The sequence below is a fragment of the Monodelphis domestica genome, chromosome 4 (genome assembly GCF_027887165.1).
Source record: "Monodelphis domestica isolate mMonDom1 chromosome 4, mMonDom1.pri, whole genome shotgun sequence".
In the NCBI taxonomy this organism is placed as follows: domain Eukaryota; kingdom Metazoa; phylum Chordata; class Mammalia; order Didelphimorphia; family Didelphidae; genus Monodelphis; species Monodelphis domestica.
The window spans coordinates 101171708-101191357 of record NC_077230.1 but is presented as its reverse complement, the minus strand read 5'-3'; the positions used below and the strand labels follow the sequence as shown (position 1 = coordinate 101191357).

At 42.5% G+C, this 19650-nt stretch overlaps 1 protein-coding gene across 1 annotated transcript in view; it reads right to left on the bottom strand.

The window, feature by feature from the left end:
- ESYT3 (extended synaptotagmin 3) overlaps positions 1-19650 on the bottom strand; it is an 83656-nt gene that overhangs the window by 9763 nt on the left and 54243 nt on the right. The window contains exons 10-18 of the mRNA XM_001375649.4: positions 17195-17277; positions 16155-16203; positions 15478-15567; positions 13633-13695; positions 13481-13543; positions 11622-11690; positions 10988-11074; positions 9410-9559; positions 452-921 (exon numbers count right to left, since the gene is read on the bottom strand). Coding sequence (XP_001375686.1) covers positions 452-921; positions 9410-9559; positions 10988-11074; positions 11622-11690; positions 13481-13543; positions 13633-13695; positions 15478-15567; positions 16155-16203; positions 17195-17277 — 1124 coding nt within the window. The remainder of the gene's footprint in view (positions 1-451; positions 922-9409; positions 9560-10987; positions 11075-11621; positions 11691-13480; positions 13544-13632; positions 13696-15477; positions 15568-16154; positions 16204-17194; positions 17278-19650) is intronic.

Here is a 19650-nt window from a genome sequence, read left to right as displayed (position 1 = left end):
GGTCTTCTTCGAGAGCAAGGAGCAACCATTTGGATTTTTAAAAATCTGTTGGGTGGTTTGGTTCAATTCTTGGACTTAGCAAGTCTGGTCTGAAAGTATCCTCAATGTAGCCTTGCAGCTCTGTCTTTGGAGGTTTCAGACACAATCCTAGGGCAGCTGCTTCTTTTGTATAAACTGAGACTAGGATGGACCCTTCCTATGAGCTAGAACCATCTTTTCATTTTACAGATGGAAGATCTGAAGGTAAGTGAATGGCCCAGCACAAGAGGATGTTATAACTGGCAGCACTCAGGCTGTCTAACTTCTGAGATCAGGGCTCTGCTCCACCGAAAGACCCAACGGACGTGGTTCCCACAAAACAATCAATACAAGGAAATGTGTCGTTCTTCACTCGCATGAAAATATTTTCACTTTCCCATGACAAATAATACTCAAGAAGAGAGAAGCATACTCAAAGGCTAGGCTGTTTTCTGTCACATCAAAGCACGAGGAGGCCATGGAATTGAGTGAAGACAAGCTGGGAGACATCTTTTTATGTGGCCAAGAGAATGGAGTGGCGTGGGATTTCATAGGTCTGGGGGACTTGATCGGCCCTGGAGAATGGGAGCCAGGAACAGTCAAGAACATGGTCGTCTTGCTTTTATTCTCTACTTGCTCTTGGGGACTGTTGCTACTGCCCTTGGCTTTGGGTTCTGGTCCCTTCTCCTGAGGAATGGGCTTAATTGTGGGATCTTCGTTGGTTGCCTTGGCTTCAGAAGTTCCGGCAATTTGGGACTGAAGTGGAAGTGTGGAATCATGGTCCTGGGATGGGCCTTTCACCTCCTGGTTGATTTCTGCTCTCTTAATGAACATGGGTCCTTTCTTCAGAACCTCAGGGCCCGTGTACGGGGTGCCTGGTTCCCGATCCTCCATATGCAGAAACTGCAAATGAAACAAACCACAGGATTGATCATCCCTGAAATGCTGCTGCCTCCACCTTGAGCATTCATCATCTAGCTTGTCGCCCCTTGCCTCTTCTATTCCCTATGATCTGCTCTTGATTCTACCACACGTGGTCTCTCAAAGAATAACTGTCTCTTTGAAATCCAGAGGACTTTTCTCAGTCTTCATTCCCTATTGTCTGTGGAAGAGAATTTACAATGCATGCAGAGGACAGAAAAAGCTGAGGATGGATGATCTGTCGGTCAAAAGGAACATTCCATTTGGAATGTTACAGGGAAAGACAGTTGGAGCCAAGCCAGGCTGAACTAGGCTAAAAGGCTGGTGGACTAAGCTTTTGGCTTTGGACAGAGTGGGGGAGAAGAAGCTGAGGCTTTGGCTGGTGTGGCTGATGGTGTTGAAGAAGCTAATTTGTATCTCTGATACTTATCTGACTGATTGACAGAGAAGAAGATAGACAGTTGTCCTCTTATTTCCCTGACTGTCTCTGCTAGTGACTGATTGCCATTTCCCCAATATCCTCCTAACCCGCATTTTAGAGAACAGGGAAACCTATCCCTCTTACCTTATCCTCCATCCTTGTCCTGTCTTCCCCAATAAACCCTTACTTGAGTTAAAGAAGAGAAAAGAATATTTTCTCTAAAGCATCATAGTTCACACTGAGTGACTTAGAAAAAGGTTGAAGGAAAAGGGGGAGGGGAAGCTGAAAGACTTCTGAAGCGGGAGGAAAAGGGAGGAGGGTAGGCAAAAATTGATCCATTAATTATCCAGTACATCAATAGACACTCTCAGGAATTACCATCTATTACACATTCTAGGGAGGAGAGTGGAAGATTAGAAGTAGTTCTCTCACAAAACAGAAGTCTCAACCTGATAACGTGCTTTTTCTCTGGCTGTCCCCCATGCCTGGAATGCTCTCCCTCCTCACCTCCACCTACTGGCTTCCTTTAAGTGCCAATTACAATCCCTTCTTCTCCAAGAAGTCTTCCCCAACTCCTCTTAATTCTAGCACCTTCTTTCTGTTCATCAATTACTATTTATCCTGGAGAGAGCTTGTTTGTATATATTTGTCTGCTTGCTGTCTCTCCACTCAGAATGTGAGCTCCTTGAGGACTATCATTTGCTTCTTTTTGTATCCTCAGTGCTTAGCATTGTACCTGGTACACAGCAGCTGCTTTTCCTGGACATGTACATGCAGAGGGAATTCTTGTTCAGGTATGAGTTAGACTAGGGGACTTCTAAAATTTCTTCCAATATGTAATTTTGTGACTCTATTAAGTGAAATGTCCTTAACAGAAACATCACCCCTTCCACACTCCAAATATAGATATGTGAAGAAGGGTCATGGTTCAGAAGAAGAAATGCTAGATTTGAACCCAGAGTCTCTGGGTTCAAATCCCAGCTCTGCCATTAACTAGCTATGGCCTTGAGCAAGTCACCTAACTTCTATGGACCTTAATTTTCTCATCTGTGCCTTCTAGTGCTAGACTTACAATCCTATTTAAACACACACACACACACACACACACACACACACACACGTATGCATGCACACACCCCTTACCTTTGTGGTTAAGTGACTTGCCCTGGATCACACAGCTATAAAAGTGTCTGCGGCCATATCTCCCATCTCTAGGCCTGGCTCTGTATCTACTTGAGCTGCCTAATTGCCTCAATTCTATTTCTTTTTAAGTTGATGGGAAGATGAACATCATGAATAATCTCATGATTATCTCAGTTAACATTATTTTCTATCCTAAAACACAGACAGCAAACAGTCACATCCTATGGATATAGTAGAATAAAAAGGATCTGAAAACATGTTGCCTTAAGTATTTTAAAATTTATTTTGATTATATCATATATTATAAATTATAATTTTTTATTATTTAAATTTTTTAATTGGCTTTTTGCTACCTGCTAGTAAGCATCCCCCACCCTAGTCATTTTATTTTATTTTTTTTTAAACCCCTACCTTCCATCTTAGAATCAATACTAAGTATTGGTTCTAAGGCAGATGAGTGGTAAGGGCTAGGCAATGGGGGTCAAGTGACTTGCCCAGGGTCACACAGCTAGGAAATATCTGAGGTTAGATTTGAATCCAGGACCTCCCATCTCTGACCTGGCTCTCCATCCACTGAGCCACCCAGCTGCCCCTCCTCTAAATAATTTGGAGAGATTTTCACCAAAAACAATTTAAAGTGAAAGATTTCACAACTGCAAAGTGTAAGAGTCACTGACCAACCAGCTAAAGTCTGAGCCATCCACTCCCAGCCAGCCTACTCCTCCATCCTTATCTCTCTCACTGTTTCCCCGGAAGAATGCTTCATTCCAGTTAGACTGGTCTTTCCCTGAACCCCAAACGCATCAGGCATATTCCTGCCTCTTCACTACTGCCTAGGAATTCCCCCTGCCTAGAATTCTCTCCCTTACAATTCTAATTACTGATGTTTACATAGCACGTTAATATTTTTAAAAACGTTTTTCATAATTGATCTCATTTAATCCTCAAAGCAACTCTTGCTGTAAGTACTACAGGTATTATTGTCTCCATTTTGGAGATGGGAAAACTGAGGCTCAGGAAGACCAAATGACATGCCCATGGCCTCATAGCTGCTCAATGTCAGAGGCAGGATTTGCTCTCTTATTCTGGAACCAAGTGTCCTTTTTACCACAACCTATTATTGCCAATTTAATTCATTCAGTTCAACTCAGCCAAGAAGTCGTTTTTTAAAGCTATTGTGTTCCAGGCTGTGTTTCATTTTGTTTCCACTAAACCTGCGAATTCATTGAGGACCAATGCAGATCTGCAGCTGAAGTGGTACTATAACCTTTTTTGTTGTTGTTGTTTTTAAACCCTTACCTTTTGTCTTGGAATCACCTTCTGTCTTAGAATCAATACTGTGTATTGGCTCCAAGGCAGAAGAGCAGTAAGGGCTAGGCAATGGGGGTCAAGTAACTTGCCCAGAGTCACACAGCTGGGAAGTGTCTGAGGTCAAATTTGAACCCAGGACCTCCCATCTCTAGGCTTGGCTCTTAATCCACTGAGCCACCCAGCTGCCCCTGTTACTATAATCTTGGAGTGCTGAGAGATTAAGTTATCTGTCCAGGGTCACATAGCCAGAATCGGTCCTAGGTGTGATTTAATATACTGGACACCCAGGCCATCCTGGCCACTCCTAGTTAGCAGGTAGCAAGTGGCCAGAAAAACACCTCAGTATAGCCAGAAGCAGTTTAAAATGTCAGTGGGAAATGTTTAAGAAAATAAACGAGAAGACAATTCAATCTGATCATGTTAGTTTGAGGTTTTCTAAGTCAATCGGCGGCCCGTTTCTTATTCTGTTTCCATTTGAGTTTGACAGCACGGTGCTCCATGATGCTCCCCAGTGTGTGGGCGGCCCTGGAGGTGCCAGGACCAAACCACAAGGGCTCTTGCTTTCAAGCAGCTTTCGGTATACTGGGAAGGACGTAGTAGGGTGAGACAGATCTCGAAACCTATCAACACCTCCCCAGCCTCACAAGTCTGGTTCTTATCTTCGCCTCCTCCTCCAGGAAGCCTGCCTCCATCCCTCCAGGTCAGGAGGATCTCCTCCCCTTCTTAATCGCTGCAACACTCACTGCCTTTCCCCACTCTGCCACGGACTGGGCACAGAGAAGAAGAAAAGATGCAGAAGGGGCTCTCTTATAAAAGGTGTTACAATTAAAATGATCTCGAGCCTGGTTTGGGGGTAAGAAAACCAATTTATTGGTCATATCCATTCATTGGTTCGGCCAGCATCATAACCAATAAAGAGGTTTAGGTCTCCACTGGTTGCGATGTAAAAAATAGACTCGAATACAGGACTACAATCCCCATGAGCCTTTGCTCCACTTTCCCAGAATGCCTTGTAATCTCACCTGGGCCGAGATCGAGAAGGTATTTAAGCTGATTCAAAGACTTTTGAGGGCTCTTTTCTCTTGGCTTGGACTTCCGTTTGGGGCAGATGTGGCTTTTTTTCATAATGTAGGTGAGGTTGTGTCTAGGCCTCTCTATGGCCTGGACGCGTGTCTCTTATCCTGTATTTTCTTTAATCCTTAATCTTCAATAAACCTCTAAAAAAATATAATACTCCTTGCAGAGAGAAACTCATTTCTACCTGCCTCAGATGCCTCAGTCTCCCCATCTCCCCTAAATTTTAATCTTTACAGCATCTGATGACCAGGGATGACCGGGAATCTTAATAAATAGAACTTTAGGAACTCATTATTCAGCCCATCCCTTGAACATCCCAAGACATCTTTACTTGGTAAACGGCTATTTAAGAGGTGTTCCATCAAACTACCCACCCTTCCCCATACTGAACATGTACAGGAAAAGAATCTTTGCCTCCTTCATTTATTAACCAAATTCTCTTAAAAAAGAAGGCATTTGGGGGCAGCTGGGTAGCTCAGTGGATGAAGAGCCAGGCCTAGAGATGGGAGGTCCTAGGTTCAAATCTGGCCTCAGACACTTCCCAGCTGTGTGACCCTGGGCAAGTCACTTGACCCCCATTGCCTAGCCCTTACCACTCTTCTGGCTTGGAACCAATGCACAGTACTGATTCCAAGATGGAAGGTAAGGGTTTAAAGAAAAAAGGCATTCCTTGGGATTTCTAAGGGCAAAGAAAATGCAAATAACTCTGACCCAGGTCCTAGACATAAGAATACAAAGTAATTTTCCCTGATATAAGAATACATTATATGAAAAATCAGTTCCCACAAATGGACACACAGAATTGACAATCAATCCTCCAGCTGTATTGAAGGCAAAGCCTTGCGTATGTTAGACAAACTGCAGCAGGAGGGATTCAGGTTATATCAAAAAGTGGAAGGCCCTCATAGAATTGGAGGTTTTGGAAAGGACAATGACTACCTCGTCCATCCCCCAAAGCAAGCCTGTTAGTAAAATCATACATTTATGTAGCATTTAAGGTTTGCGAAGGGCTTTACATTGGATTTCATTTGATCCTTACAACAACCTTATGAGGAAGGTTCTATTAATATCAACATTTTTTAGATGAAGAAACTGAGGCCAAGAGAGGTTAAGTGGTTTGCTCAGGATCACACAACTAGTGTCTGAAGAAGGATTCAAATTTAGGTCCAACTGTGAGTTTAATACTCTGTTCCAGGGGACCCCAAACTATGGCCTGCAGGCCACATGCGGCCCCCTGAGGCCATGTATCCCGCCCTCACCACACTTCCGGAAGGGGCATCTCTTTCATTGGTGGTCAGTGAGAGGAGCACAGGATGTGGGAGTACTGTATGTGGCAGGCCACAAAGCGCAGCGTCACTCACATGCAGTACTACTTCCGGTGACATAATCCTTTGTGTGTCATCTTGTTCTGAGAGTAACTGAAGGAGAACGAGGCGCCATGCAAAGGATTATGGTGCTGCACAATGGAAGAGCATGGTGAGCGGCAATCTGGGGGAGGGAGCAGCAGTGTATACTGCTGCTCAGTATAGTGGTGGCAGTGATGGGCCTGTGGAGGATGTGACAGGCCCATCACAGCCAGCGCTGCAGCCTCCATTATTCCAGACAGCAGTATACAGATTTGTTCAGAGTTGTTTTTTTTTAATAGTCTAACTCTCCAACGGTCTGAGGGACAGTGAACTGGCTCCCTGTGTAAAAAGTTTGGGGCCCCCTGCTTATTCACTGTGCCAGCTAGTACACTATGGCATGCTGAGTGGTTTTTATTTATTTATTTTTTAATTTTAATTTTAAAAAATACATTTTTATTTTTATTTTATTTTTAAAATTTATTTATTTAAAAACTATTTTTAAAAAAGGATTTAAAATACTATCTATAGGGTATAGTTAAGTAAAATCCCATCTTTAGGGCAAGTCAGTTTATCTCTCTGAGACTTAATTTCCCCTCTCTGTCAAATGTAACAGTTGAATTCGATTTCTCATATCCTTTGCCAGATCTGAGACACTGACTGGCTACATAGAGCCCATGGGAGGATTTCTCCATGCTTATACAGAGTATTGTCCTCTCCTGGACTGTTGTCCCTTCTCTGCTTCCATACAAGACCTTCCCTATTCACAACTTGGAATGCCTCAGGAGTCTGCTTACTTAGCCATCCTTGGCTTTACTCCACGTAATCACAATGGACACCAAGTTGCTTTTCAGAACCGAAGGCATAATAGCCCAGTCCTTACACTAGGCAGAGTCCAGTAAATCTCAGAACTGGGCTCTCTATTGTTAGTAGGGCAGAGGCCCCTTGGTTCAAGAGGGATTTGTCCTTTGAAGACAAGGGACAAAAGAACCAGCCCTTGGATCTGCTGTAAAGCTTGGAAGGCAGACATAAAGGTGTCGCCTCCAATCTTGAGTGCTGCCCAGTAACAGGCACAACAAGAAGGAACAGGACCTGACCTGATAGATAGGAGAAGACAGGGCTGAAAGGCAGAGATCTTCTGTGGAAGCGTCTCTGACTCTGGCTCTCTCCTTCCTGCGCTGCAGTTCTAAGCTTGGTTTCTCTCTTCTTTCTCTTAGAAGCGAAACAGCAGCCTCTTGCCTCTTTCAGTGGAGGGCAGACATCAGGGAGCAGCCCTGCTTTTCTTGGCTCCTCGTTGGGGCCCCATTCCTGGTAGACATCATGAAGGACCTTCTGGAGTGGCTACGTGGAAGCCATTCCTCTTCCTAGGACCAATCATCTACAGATCTAGACCTAGAAGGAACTTCAGAGGACGTCTAGTCCAATCCTTGCATTTTTCAGATGAGGAAATTGAGGTCCGGGGAGGTCACATAGAAAATAAGCAGCAGAAGTGGGATTTGAACCAAGTTACCCCAACTCCAGGATTGTGGGCCTTTGTTCTTGCTAAGGGAACATGCTCCCTCCTAGGAAAGGTTGTGTGTCTTGGATCTTTGAGGTTATTAAGAATTACACTTGCCATTTGCAGAAGTCATTTTGATGAATGTGAATATTTGTTATGGAACTAAAAAATGTCCCCCAGGTCTACAGGCTTGCTAGTTTCATTAAAAGTCTCTCTCCGGCAAATTTCTCTGTTTATTGAGCAGAGCTCGGCTCACTAAGCATCTTACTGTCCTCTGCTGGGGCGTTCCCACCGTAAAGACAGCACTGGTGGACGAAATGTATCCATAAGGCTTAAACCTTATACAGCTTGAAGTTAAAAGCACTCCTCTAGCTTCTGCTAGGAGAATGTAGGCCTTGTCTTCCCTCTCCCTAAGGGCCACTTGCCCTTAGGTGCCCCTTAGCATTTAAGAAGACTTACACAGCAAATGAGAAACAAATACAAGTACTACAGTATAAAGAGGGTAATAAAATTTGTTCTCCCTTGTCTAGTCTATTTTTCCTGTTTAGACCCAGAATCCCCCCAAGAGTGGAGGCCATGTCTTTCCCATCAAGCTAGGGCATCCATGAAAATAGGGGCGATGCCACACATTCTCTGTCTTTATAAAACTCAGTTTTTTAAAAGTATATTTTAGGGGCAGCTAGGTGGCATAATGGATAGAGCAGCAGGTCTGGAGTAGGAGAATCTGGGTTCAAATCTGGTCTCAGATACTTTCTACCTATATAACCCTGGGTGAGTCACTTAACTCCATTTGCCCAGTCCTTGCCTTTCTGTCGGAGAATTGTTACCAAGATAGGAAGTTATTTTTTTTAAGTATATTTTAGTTAACTTCATGAAGATGGTCATTGTTAGCTTTATTTTATAACTAAACTGAGGCACAGAGAAGTCTACCTGCATGACCTGCTGATGAATAGTGCCAGAATTATAACCCAAGATATTTAGTCTGCTTTCTCATCCCCAGATCCTTTCCATCAGACCAGCAATTCTCAAAGTTTCAGATTCCACGATCCTTTTATCCTCCTAAAAACAAAACTGCCCTTCCTCCTACCAAAGAATTTTTGTTTACACGAGCTGTGTCTTTTTATGTTTGCCATATTAGAAATGTAAAACTATCAAGATTTTCATGAAAATAGTTTTGACCTCGTGGACTTCCTGAACCCCAGATCACACTTGGACAACTCCTGTCCTAGGACCATGCTGCCTCCCTAGCCAACACAGCATGGTCCTAGGACAGCAGTTCTCCAAGTGTGATCTAGGGCTTTTCCAAGTCCTTTGGCCAGGAGCTCTCTGAGGACTGACAATTTCTATTATCCTTTCTTTGTATCTTCCTGGTACTGGACAAAGGGGGAGGGATATGGCACATACTCAGGGAGAGCTTCCTCACACAGACAGGATGTTAGTCAAGAGAACGCAACTAGGTGTTCAGTGGATAGAGAAGCAGCCTAGAGTGAGAGGTCCTGGGTTCAAATGTGATCTCAGATATTTCTTAATTCTGTGCCCTTGGTCAAGTCACTTAACTCCAGTTGCCTACTAGCCTTACCATGCTTCTGCCTTGGAACCAATACTTGGTATTGATCCTAAGCTGGAAGGCAAAGGTTTAAAAAAAGAAGACCAAAAAAGGAGAAAAGAGAAATTTACCCGAAGTACCAGCTTCATGGAGATGAGGCTATCCAGACCAGAGCAGTCTAGCTGAAATCGTTGCTCGATGGTCATGTCTGAGTAGGTGAGGATCTGGACCAAGGGAAGCTCCAGGATGCCCAGTGCGCACTCTTGGTCATCGTCAATCACCTGGAGGAAACAGTGGTCAGAACAAAGCAGCCAGAGCCACATGTGGAGCAATAAAAGCCTTGATGGATCCCCAAACCAGGTGTGTCATCTCCTAGTCACCTAGCACAGAACATGGACTGCAGAGGGATAAGCCTAGGGACACTCTTCCCATTTCCCCCTATAGAACATTAATTAGAGCCCAATCCATGGCCCTATGACCTCGAATAAATGAATAAAAGAAAATTATTTTTAAGCACTTAAAATGCTGTGCCTTTAAGTGCTGAGGATGCCAAAAAACAAACACCGCCCTTCCCCAAAAAACCCAACCAGGGTCTGTCTTCTAGGTTACAATCTAACGGACGAGGGAAGGAAGAAAAGAAACAAGCCTTTATTAAGTGGCTACTATTTGGCAGATACTTTTCTAAATCCTTTACACATGTTTTCTCATTTGATTTTCACAACCCTATGCAGTGAGTGCTATTATTATCTTCATTTTACAGCTGCGGATACTGAGGCAAAGGATAACTGCCTTGCCCAAGGTCATATAGCTAGTATGTGTCTGAGGCTGGATTTGAACTTAGATCTTCCTGACCCTAGCCCAGCATGTTACACCTCAAGCCACCTAGCTGCACACAAAGTGGTCATGCATAAAGTGGGGAGTGTCTGAGGAGGGGGTTTTTGGCCAGGGAAGTCACAGAGCATTTGTTTGTGCCGTCTTTTCTAGATGATCAAGGAAGCTCACTTGAGCAAACATCCTCTTTGCACTCTCAATCCTGGGCAGTCTTTAAGATATCTCAAGCTTCCTTTTGTACTGCTAGGGATTGTGGGGTCAATATAATGAAACACCAACTAATTCTCTATCAATTTGTTTCTCATTCTCTTATCCATTTGCTTCTTACTCATGTCCCTAATAAGGAAATCTGTTTGAGATGGTTTGAAGGAAGAGACCCCACTTGTATATTTCTTTATCTAGAACCCAGCACACAACCCCCCTAAAAATAAGGGGCTTATTCATGGCTTGTGAAGTTCAGTGCAGTGCTTTGCATCATTGAATTTGTCTTCAGACTATGACAGTCACAAATCCTGCCATCTCCTATCAGGCGTCAGGCTCCTCGATTTCTGCTCCCCTCATCCCAAATTAGGAGGTGGTTTCCATAGCTAGGTCAAAGTGAATTTCGTTTGCACACTAGAGGGTACCATTACAAACCTAGCTTCCAAGAGATTCTTGGACCCCATCTAAGGGATGCAACCTCCCCTAATGATGGAGCCCTTGGGCAAAGAAACCAAAGCCCGATGACTATGGAAAGATTGCTCCATCTTGACAGACCTCATTCTTTCCATCTACCTATGGGGATCAACATCTTGGCCCTTCCAAGAATGCTGTCAGGAGACCTGACAACAGAATCTTGGTTTTGTTCTGCAACAGTCTAAGCACAAGCCCAAGCAAACCTTCAGACGAAATTGTTCCGTGGCCACACTGTAAAGAAAGAATGTGAAGGCCTGGCCCCAAACAGGATCCTTGCTGTTGGCACATGTCTGTTAACAAAGAAGAAAATCTGGTCAAGCCAACTCTCCATTACTCAGGTGTTTAGTCATGTATTTCATATTATCCAGGCTCAAATACTCCACTAGCTCCTTTTGAATCTATCATAGGTTCCAGGCTCAAAATGGGTGGGATGGGAAGGTAGAAAGAGAGATCCATTGCCAGCAGCATCTCTCTGACCTGTATCCTATTCTCTCTCCATGACAGTCTGTCCCTAAGTGTGATATTCAAACACTGATCTGGGAAATACATTTCTCAAAATCTATTCTGCCCAGCTTCTATCTACCATTGCTTAGGTCTGGCAGACAAACACTAGGATACACTAATTAATGTGGATCTCACTTCAAAAACGTTTCAAGCCACCTTGCAGTAAAGGAAGAATTCACCCTTCCATGGCAAAAATCTGTTTTCAGGTAGAGAGTTCAGTGGGGTCCCACATAGACATAATCATGATCCTTAGCCAACAGAATAGTATAAAATGATGGACACCCTATTCTCTCCTCTCTGGCACAGATGCTATGTGCTATAGCACACTCCTACCTTACTTGTCTGGATTGTCTGACCCACACGCATCTTGACGTAGGCAGAGGGGTCCTTGTCCATCTTGTTCTGTGAATAAAAGAATCAAAATGAATGCTGAAACACACTGGTGGAACTATGAATGGATCTAACCATTCTTGGTATCAATTTGGAATTATTTCAGGAGAAGTGACCATTCTGGTAAATCCATTCTGAAGGGAAAGACCCCACAGATGTCAAAAAGAAAACAAAGGTTTAGTATATATATCAAAATATTCAGAGCAACACTTTTTTTTTGTGGTAGCCAAGAGCTAGCTAGAAACAGAACATCCTCAGACGAGGGAAGGCTTAAGAGACTAGGGCATGTGAATGTCATGGAGTTAATTACGGAATAGTAGGAAACGGTTAAGTGTGAGGAATTCATAGAAAATAAGAAAACTTTTATGAACTGATGCAGAGTGAAATAAGGAGAACTAGTGTAAATAATGAATTCCATCAAGTGGCTGCATGTTTTCAAATTCACACTCTCAAGTTATAATTATGGAAAATATAGTAATTGCTTCCACCCACTGGAAATATTCAGTACACAATGACTACAACAGCGTAAATGATCACTAAGTAATAAAAAAGTAATCTAAGTAATGAAAAAAACAAGGGAGGTTGCAAAGAGTAAATTAATAATGAAATATATGTCCCTCCTTGCCGCAGCGAAGTTACAAATACCTAGAAGAGAATATTATATACATTTTCGGATGCAGACCCCAAATGAGATGTTTTTGCTTAACTGTTCTTCTTTGTCAAAAGACAGGGGTCAGGTTGGAAGGGGGTGGATGTTTCTTCCCTATTCCTTCACTCACCCCTCCATAAAAAATGCCTAGAAGAATTTTTTTAAGTGAAAAGGGAAAGTAAGGATGATTTGTCAGTGATAGTCTTTGAGGTCTTTTATGGGGAACATCCGTAGATCCCATATAATTATTCTTCTGATAATCATCTTAGCGTGAGGTAGCTCTCACTGCTTTTGCCCAGCTTTCTCCTACTTCCTAATCTTTCCTTTCTCAAAGAGTGCAAACACTCAGTTAAGTAAGTAAAGAAGACCTTTACTTTTACAAGTTACCTAGCAAATACAGTTATTGAGCCTGAAGACAAGTCAGGATTCTGAGGCCTTTAAGGAAAAAAAGTAGAAGACAGACAAGTATTTGGAGAATTTGAGAGGAAAGTTGAAGATGGTCAGAAAAGGTATCCTAGTTGTATTCTGTTCCCTTTCGCATACTTCGTGCTACAACCAAACTTATATACTCTCAGTCCTATACATACTCTGTATTCTCCAGCCTTTGGGTCTTTGTTCATGCCCTTTCCTGGCCTAGGACCCCCTCCCTTCTTCCACCCACAAAACACATACATACTTGTTCAACTCCTGCCTTTCCCTTAAAGACCAACTCAAACCCTGCCTCCTCTATGAAGCCTTCCTTGATCTCCCCCACCTACTGAAAATGACTCCCCTTCTGATCCCACATCACAATCTCTCTTGAAGTCCCCAATGTACTTATCATGTATTAGAGTTTTTCTGTATTTACTTATTAATGGATTTAATCCTCCTACTACACTCCTGGAGGGCAGGATCAGGGCTTTATCAAAATCCTGTATCTTGCCAGAACTTGGAACAGTTCTCTGTGTAACAAACACAAATGTTTGTTGAGCTGAATTGTACACAATGGAGCTTAATAAAGATGGGCTTAATTCAAACAACAGTTAATGGTTAAGATGAATGGTTAAAACAAAGACTTTACCAGATGCTGGACTCAGTCTTACTCTGGCAATGAGAAAAAAAAGTATCCACAGTTTTTAAATTTTCAAATGATGAGCTGGATCCCAGCACTTACCCTGGCACTTCTGGGCAGTTTCTTGGCTCTGTATTCACCATTCAAATAATCAAAAGGACTTCTCTACAGCCAAAGCAGAAAGATACAAGTTACCAACATGGATGCTTAAAAAATCTACTCAGAGAAGGCACTTGGCTATCTTTTTTACTCACTGGTAAATTGCAGGCACTTTCTAGGAAGACAACGAGGATGGCAGTTGAGAGTCCATTGGGGTCCTGCAGACAGATACAAAAGCAGCTCTTGAAAAACCACCCAAGAAAGAGGGGGCAGACACTAATCCTGGAGAAGGCTACCTTTGCTAAGGGGCATAAATCTAGCAATAGAGGTGCTGGAGTAGGAAGTCATAGGGATCTGCTATGCTATAAATCAGCAATTCTCTGTGTGTAGAGTAGGACCAAAGCATGGAAAATTTAAGTTAGACTCAGGAAGGATTTCCTAGTGGCGAGGATGGAGAAGCAGTGGCAAAGGCTACTGAGGGGAGATTGTGGCATTTTCCTCAATGAATGGGAGAATTCCCACTGATTTAGAAATAGCTAATCAGATTACAATACGTGAATGAAATGCAGTTCTATTGCACCATAGGGGAGGACTTACATGAATGAATTCACAATAAAATGGAACCAGGATGACAATGTATACAAATGTCTACAGGTATATAAATGGGAAAACAACAATAAAACAATAAAACCGGAACATTTTGAAATCATAATTACAGAACTTCACCCCAAAGAAAAGAAGGCACTGTCCTACTTCGTTGCAGAGGTCAGGACATTGGATGTGGAACATTGGCATAATGTCAGATTTTTTTTGGCTTAGAGTCAGGAAGACAAGAGTTCAAATCTTGTCTCAGGCACAAATTATCTGTGTGACATTTGGCAAGTCACTTAACCTTGCTTGCCTCAGTTTCCTTATCTGTATAGTGAGCTAGAGAAGAAAATGGCAAAACACTCCAGTATATATATATATGTTTACATATATATATATACATGTATATATATATACTCAATATGACTATGATATAAAAAATAAAATTGAACTCTTTGTAGTTATTGTGATCAAACTTAACACTGGAAAACAAGTGCTACAATATACTTCCATCCATTCCTTGAAGAGGTAGGAGGCTATGGGTGTGAAACTTTACATCTTCTGTCAGTTCTGGCTGATGTGTTCCTTAGTTAAGACCTCTTAAAATTATTATTATTATTTGTTATAAGGGATGGCTTACTGGATAGAGAAGGTATTAGTAGAAGTTGTTTTCAAAGGATAGGAAGGCGTCTGATCCTTCTAAACCTGATCAGGAGCTAGCCTGTGGGGATCAGGGAGATTACATGAAGCCAGTGGGAAAGATGACCAGGGAGAATAGAAATGGGTCAAAAGATTGAAGGTGCATAGTGAGGAAAAGAAGTAGATTAGTGGGAGGGAGGACGTTAGAGAAGGGAGAGGACAGGAAGTTCTGGTCAGAGAGTAGAGTTTCAAAATTTTAGTTCTAGAAAATGGAGAAATTCCAAAGGAGGGCAAAGCTTAAGACATGATCAGACCACAATGAGGTGGGGAAGAAGGTTATTGGCCTTGAACAGACTAAAGAATCGGGTGGTCAGAGTGTTGGAAGGAACATCACCAGGAACAAATGAAGTCTCCAACAAAGACGGAAGGATATGAACTGTAAAAAACGAGTAGCAAATACTGTAGTTAATGAGAATATTTGGTAGTGTATCTCTGGGAACCTTGGCTTACTCACATGAAAATAAGGGGACTGAGTGAGTTAATCTCTTAAATTTCTTCCATTTCTAAATTCTACAAATTTATGTTATCTCTAAAAGACAAAATAACTTTATGACTTCACTCAGGGCAGTTCCAGTTTGTCCTTAGAATCTGGCCATAGTAGTTTTAGAAATTTGGATTTTGCATGGGTTTTATTGGTTGGGACCTTAGGATAGGTTCAGCAGGGAAGGGGTTAGAACTCAGACAGCTGAACCATGAGAACCTGCCACACTCACCTCAGCTAGAACTTCTTGATAGGTGGTCAAAGAAAGCCACTCAAGCTTCAAGTGCAGCCGGCCACTTGTGGTATTATTCAAGACAAACCACTGCAAAAAGAGGGAAACGTAAAAAAATATATATTTTAAAAGTTGGGGAGAGATCATCATCCCAGGGATCCTCCTAATACTAGAGAGATGTCTGAGACCTCCCCAACATGATAGAACGACAGAATACACTAGCTACTATCTCTGGGATGGACGTCCTTGATTTATGCTAGAGGATCTTGGGAAAGAGAACAAGAAGCCCATTATGGGGACTCCGAGAAGGGCTTTTGACTCAGTGTTTTGGAGTTGTGATCCTAAGAGAGAAAAGAATCTGCTAAGGGTTTAGGACTTTAATTGATTCCTTTCATCCTTGGTAAAGCAAGTCATTTCAATAAGTTTGTTTCCCCATATAATATGACAACTTTCCATGCTCGTCTTGTGGTTAGTATTCAACACAGAGCTTCATAATAATGAAGAACAGGCCTTGTTACTTAGCTCCTCTGGTTAAAACAATGATCCAAGACAATCCCGAAGGTCTCATAACAAAATATGGAGAAGGGGAGGTTGTGGGAGAAAGGTTATTTAACCCATGGTTGCTGGCCTCACCTGAATCTGAGCCAAAGCATGGGGCCCCAAGACAAAGTCTTTACCTCATCCACCATACTGTTCTTCATGACATCTCCAAGGTTGATCTGGAGGCTGTAAGACAAAAAGGAGCTTTGGTAATCTACTGCAGGCTCCTAGAGGGCTTTGGCCATACCCATTCCTCATTTTCCAGGTGATTGTAATGAGGGAAAGGTGGGAAAAGTGCAAAGGTATAAAGTCCTATGCTACTATAATGTACATTTTATCTCCATATTTGGTATATTTACTTGTGAAATGAAAATCCAGACAAATTTCATGCAGATATTTGTTTAAATTCATGCCCTAGTCCTCAAGTATAAGTGGTCTGGCAAACATTGCTTGGTTGGCTGTACTCCTAAGGCCACAGTCATAAAGGAAACCAGTCTTCTAAGAAGCCAGAAGTACCATTCATTTGAACTACTTACAGTCCCTCATGTAGCAGGGATGCCCATGGATGGGGTTGTGGGGGGAATAATAACTGAGAAGTAGAAGGAAACTTAGAAACCATTAATCCTCTTTCTCATTTTATAGATGAGGAAACAACTGAGGTACAGGAGTCTAAGGGATAATGACTTTAGGGTTTTGGGTTTTTTTTTGAATCAAGATATTTTGGAGGTAGAGAACAGGATACTAGAGACATAAGAAATGCCCCAGGAATTGGAGGGTATAGGGTTGGATTTTTTTGAGATTAGGTCCCCCTATTTTACAGGGGTCACCAAAGGGCATGACCTCACTATTGATTAACATGGAGATTCTAACCTGCCCTTTTTCCAAACTGGGCCAATCTGTTCCTCTGTAGGCATTCTGGTAACCCCCTTCCTCCCACTGGCTCATCACATAGGTGCTAGATTTAGCTTTAACCCTTCTCCATTCCAGAACTCTCAGACTCAAACAATGTGCCAGCTTCAACTTTCCCATTAGCTGAGATTACAAGTAAAATCACATGCCTCCCAAAGGATACAGGTTTCCAAGGTGATGAGCACAATATCCTGACACCCTTAAAATGGTAGTTAGCCTGATTAAAGGAAGTCGGCCGCTGTGTGTACACTCTAAGAGTTATCCTCACCTGCCCAGAAAGTCATCTTTGTCCGTGTCTTCATCATACAAATCCACCTCCAGGTCTTGCCCCGGGACTTCATAAACTATAAACTTCAGAAAGAGAAAAAGTTTCCTTGGCAGTGTGTGGGCAGATGGTATATCCTTAGGAATTGCAGCAAGTTCCCTGGTAAGTGGAAGGAAAACAGATTTCACCTTCCCCCACCCCCCTACTCACCTACCCACATGCCTAACAGTAGTTCCCATCATTCATACTCCTAGTAGTGTGGCTCATCAAGGATGGTTATTTCACAAATGATTTGAATGCGTTACAAGATATACGGAGACCATCTCTTCTTGGGAAGACATTTGAAAGGAACCAGGGTGTTTTCTCCAGAGTTTGGGTACCCTATATCTAATACCAGGCACTGGTGAGGATGTCCAGGGCTCAGGTAGCTAGTAACACCCCCCCCATGAAAAGTGACATCATATGATTTAGAGCTGGCAGAGACCTTTAAGATCAGCCAGTCCAACCTCTTCATTATACAGATGAAGAAACTGTGGCCAAGAAGTGAAATTACTTTCCTCACGTTGCAGCCAGAACAAATTTTCTCTCAGATCCCTATGTATGTATCCCTATTGTTCTCCAGGAGAATTCCATCCTGATTGAGGATGAGAATAGGGAAGGAATGACTCGGGCAAGGGAAGAGAAAACTAGGATCCTTATTTCTGGAGAATATAGCATGTAAGGTTGGAGGGAGAGCTATTGGATAACTTAACTCTCTTTTTTCAAGATGGACTATCCCAAAGGCATCTTATTAAGGTGGAACTAGGCCACTGCCAGTCATCCTGACTTTTGTCTTGCCATTGGACTTCAATGATTCTGGAAGAGAGTGAGGCTGATGATTTTGTGTAACTGCCTCACTTAAATCCAATTCAGGACAAGTCACAACCTCACCTCGTGATGTCATTAGTCCTCTTCAAAAATGAAGGATGAACCACAACGATCTGAACTTGGGATATTTATCTCTATTCTGGGCCTCAGTTTCTTCTGTAAAATGGGGTTAGGAGACCTTAGATGATATCTAAGGAAGTCCCCTCTAGGTCCTGCTCTGTGATTTTATGATGTCTAAGGTCTCTTCTAGTTTTAGCATTTTATGATTCCAGATCAGAAATTCAGATATGGTGACATCAGCTGATGGGAGACTCACAGAGAAGAGTGGGAAGAATAGTTTACAGAAGCTTCATTTGCAATCAACCTTTATGCAGCTGATTTTCCCCATAACCATGATCTGCTGATTGGGGAGATGGAGAAGTCTCACAGAACCATAGGCAGGTAGGACTTACTCTTATAGGCAAGGTAAGTAGACCTCGACATAGCATGATCTAATAGATGTCCTAGATTCCCTTCTGAATCCAAATCCTGTCCCTCTTTCTCTAGACAGGAAGAAGATTCTTTTTATTTTATTATATAGTATATTATAGTAAAATTATTCTTTGATAAGAAGACTCCATTCCTGACTTTCTTAACTTTGTCTAACATGCCACACCCTGGAAATTCACTCTGTCCATGGACTTCTCACGCTGGAAGCACATACTATACTGTGGACCCTTCTCTGATTGACTAGCTCCTTCCAGATCTCCCATTTTCAAGAAAACAACCAGATGAGCCTTGTCTTCATTTCTCTCCAGGCTCTGTTCCTGGTCCTGTAGACCTTTTCTGCCATCCTCACCTTCCTCACACTTTTCAGCTTCCTTTAATGTGCTATTTTCTCCCTGAGGGCAGAGACTGTCTACCTTTCTGCTTGTATTTGTAACGCTTCTTGACTTGACTTGTCTGGATCTCTGCCTTGCCTCAAGAACATTCTGATTTGGATCATGTCTCTTTGTATCCTGTCTTCATTAGATTATATACTCTTTGAGGGTGGGAGACTGTTGATTTTCAACTTTGTAACCCTAGGAACTAGCTTAGTGCCTGGCATGTAGTTAGGAGGCATTTACATGTTGATTTAAACAAGGTCCTGCGCCCTTGGATTTCAGGCAGAAAGCTTCCCAAAATATCATATGGCTTTCCCATCAGTCACAGAGGTAAACATGCAGCTCATTAATGTTTGACATTCCTCAGACAAGGAATAATAGCTTTCAGTCCACAATTAGAGAAGAGGCTTAAAATGGCAAAGTTCCTGAGAGAAGGAACAAAAGGACTTAAAAGGGATGAAGTGTTGGTGTTATGACATTCCCACGGAGCATGGGAAAGAAATACAGCCAAATCGAGGGCTCTACAATAGCTCTGCCAATACCAAGCCCAGCGTTGCACAATGACCCCCAACCCCACACTCTGTCCTATGCCAACTTTCCTTGTTCAGAGTGGTTGGCAAACCTGCCCCTTGGGTTACCTTGACATTTTTACCCTGTGTCAACACTTCATGATAGAATATCCTACACCTGCCTCTAGAAAAGACAAATTGGCTTCCTGATCAGACTGAC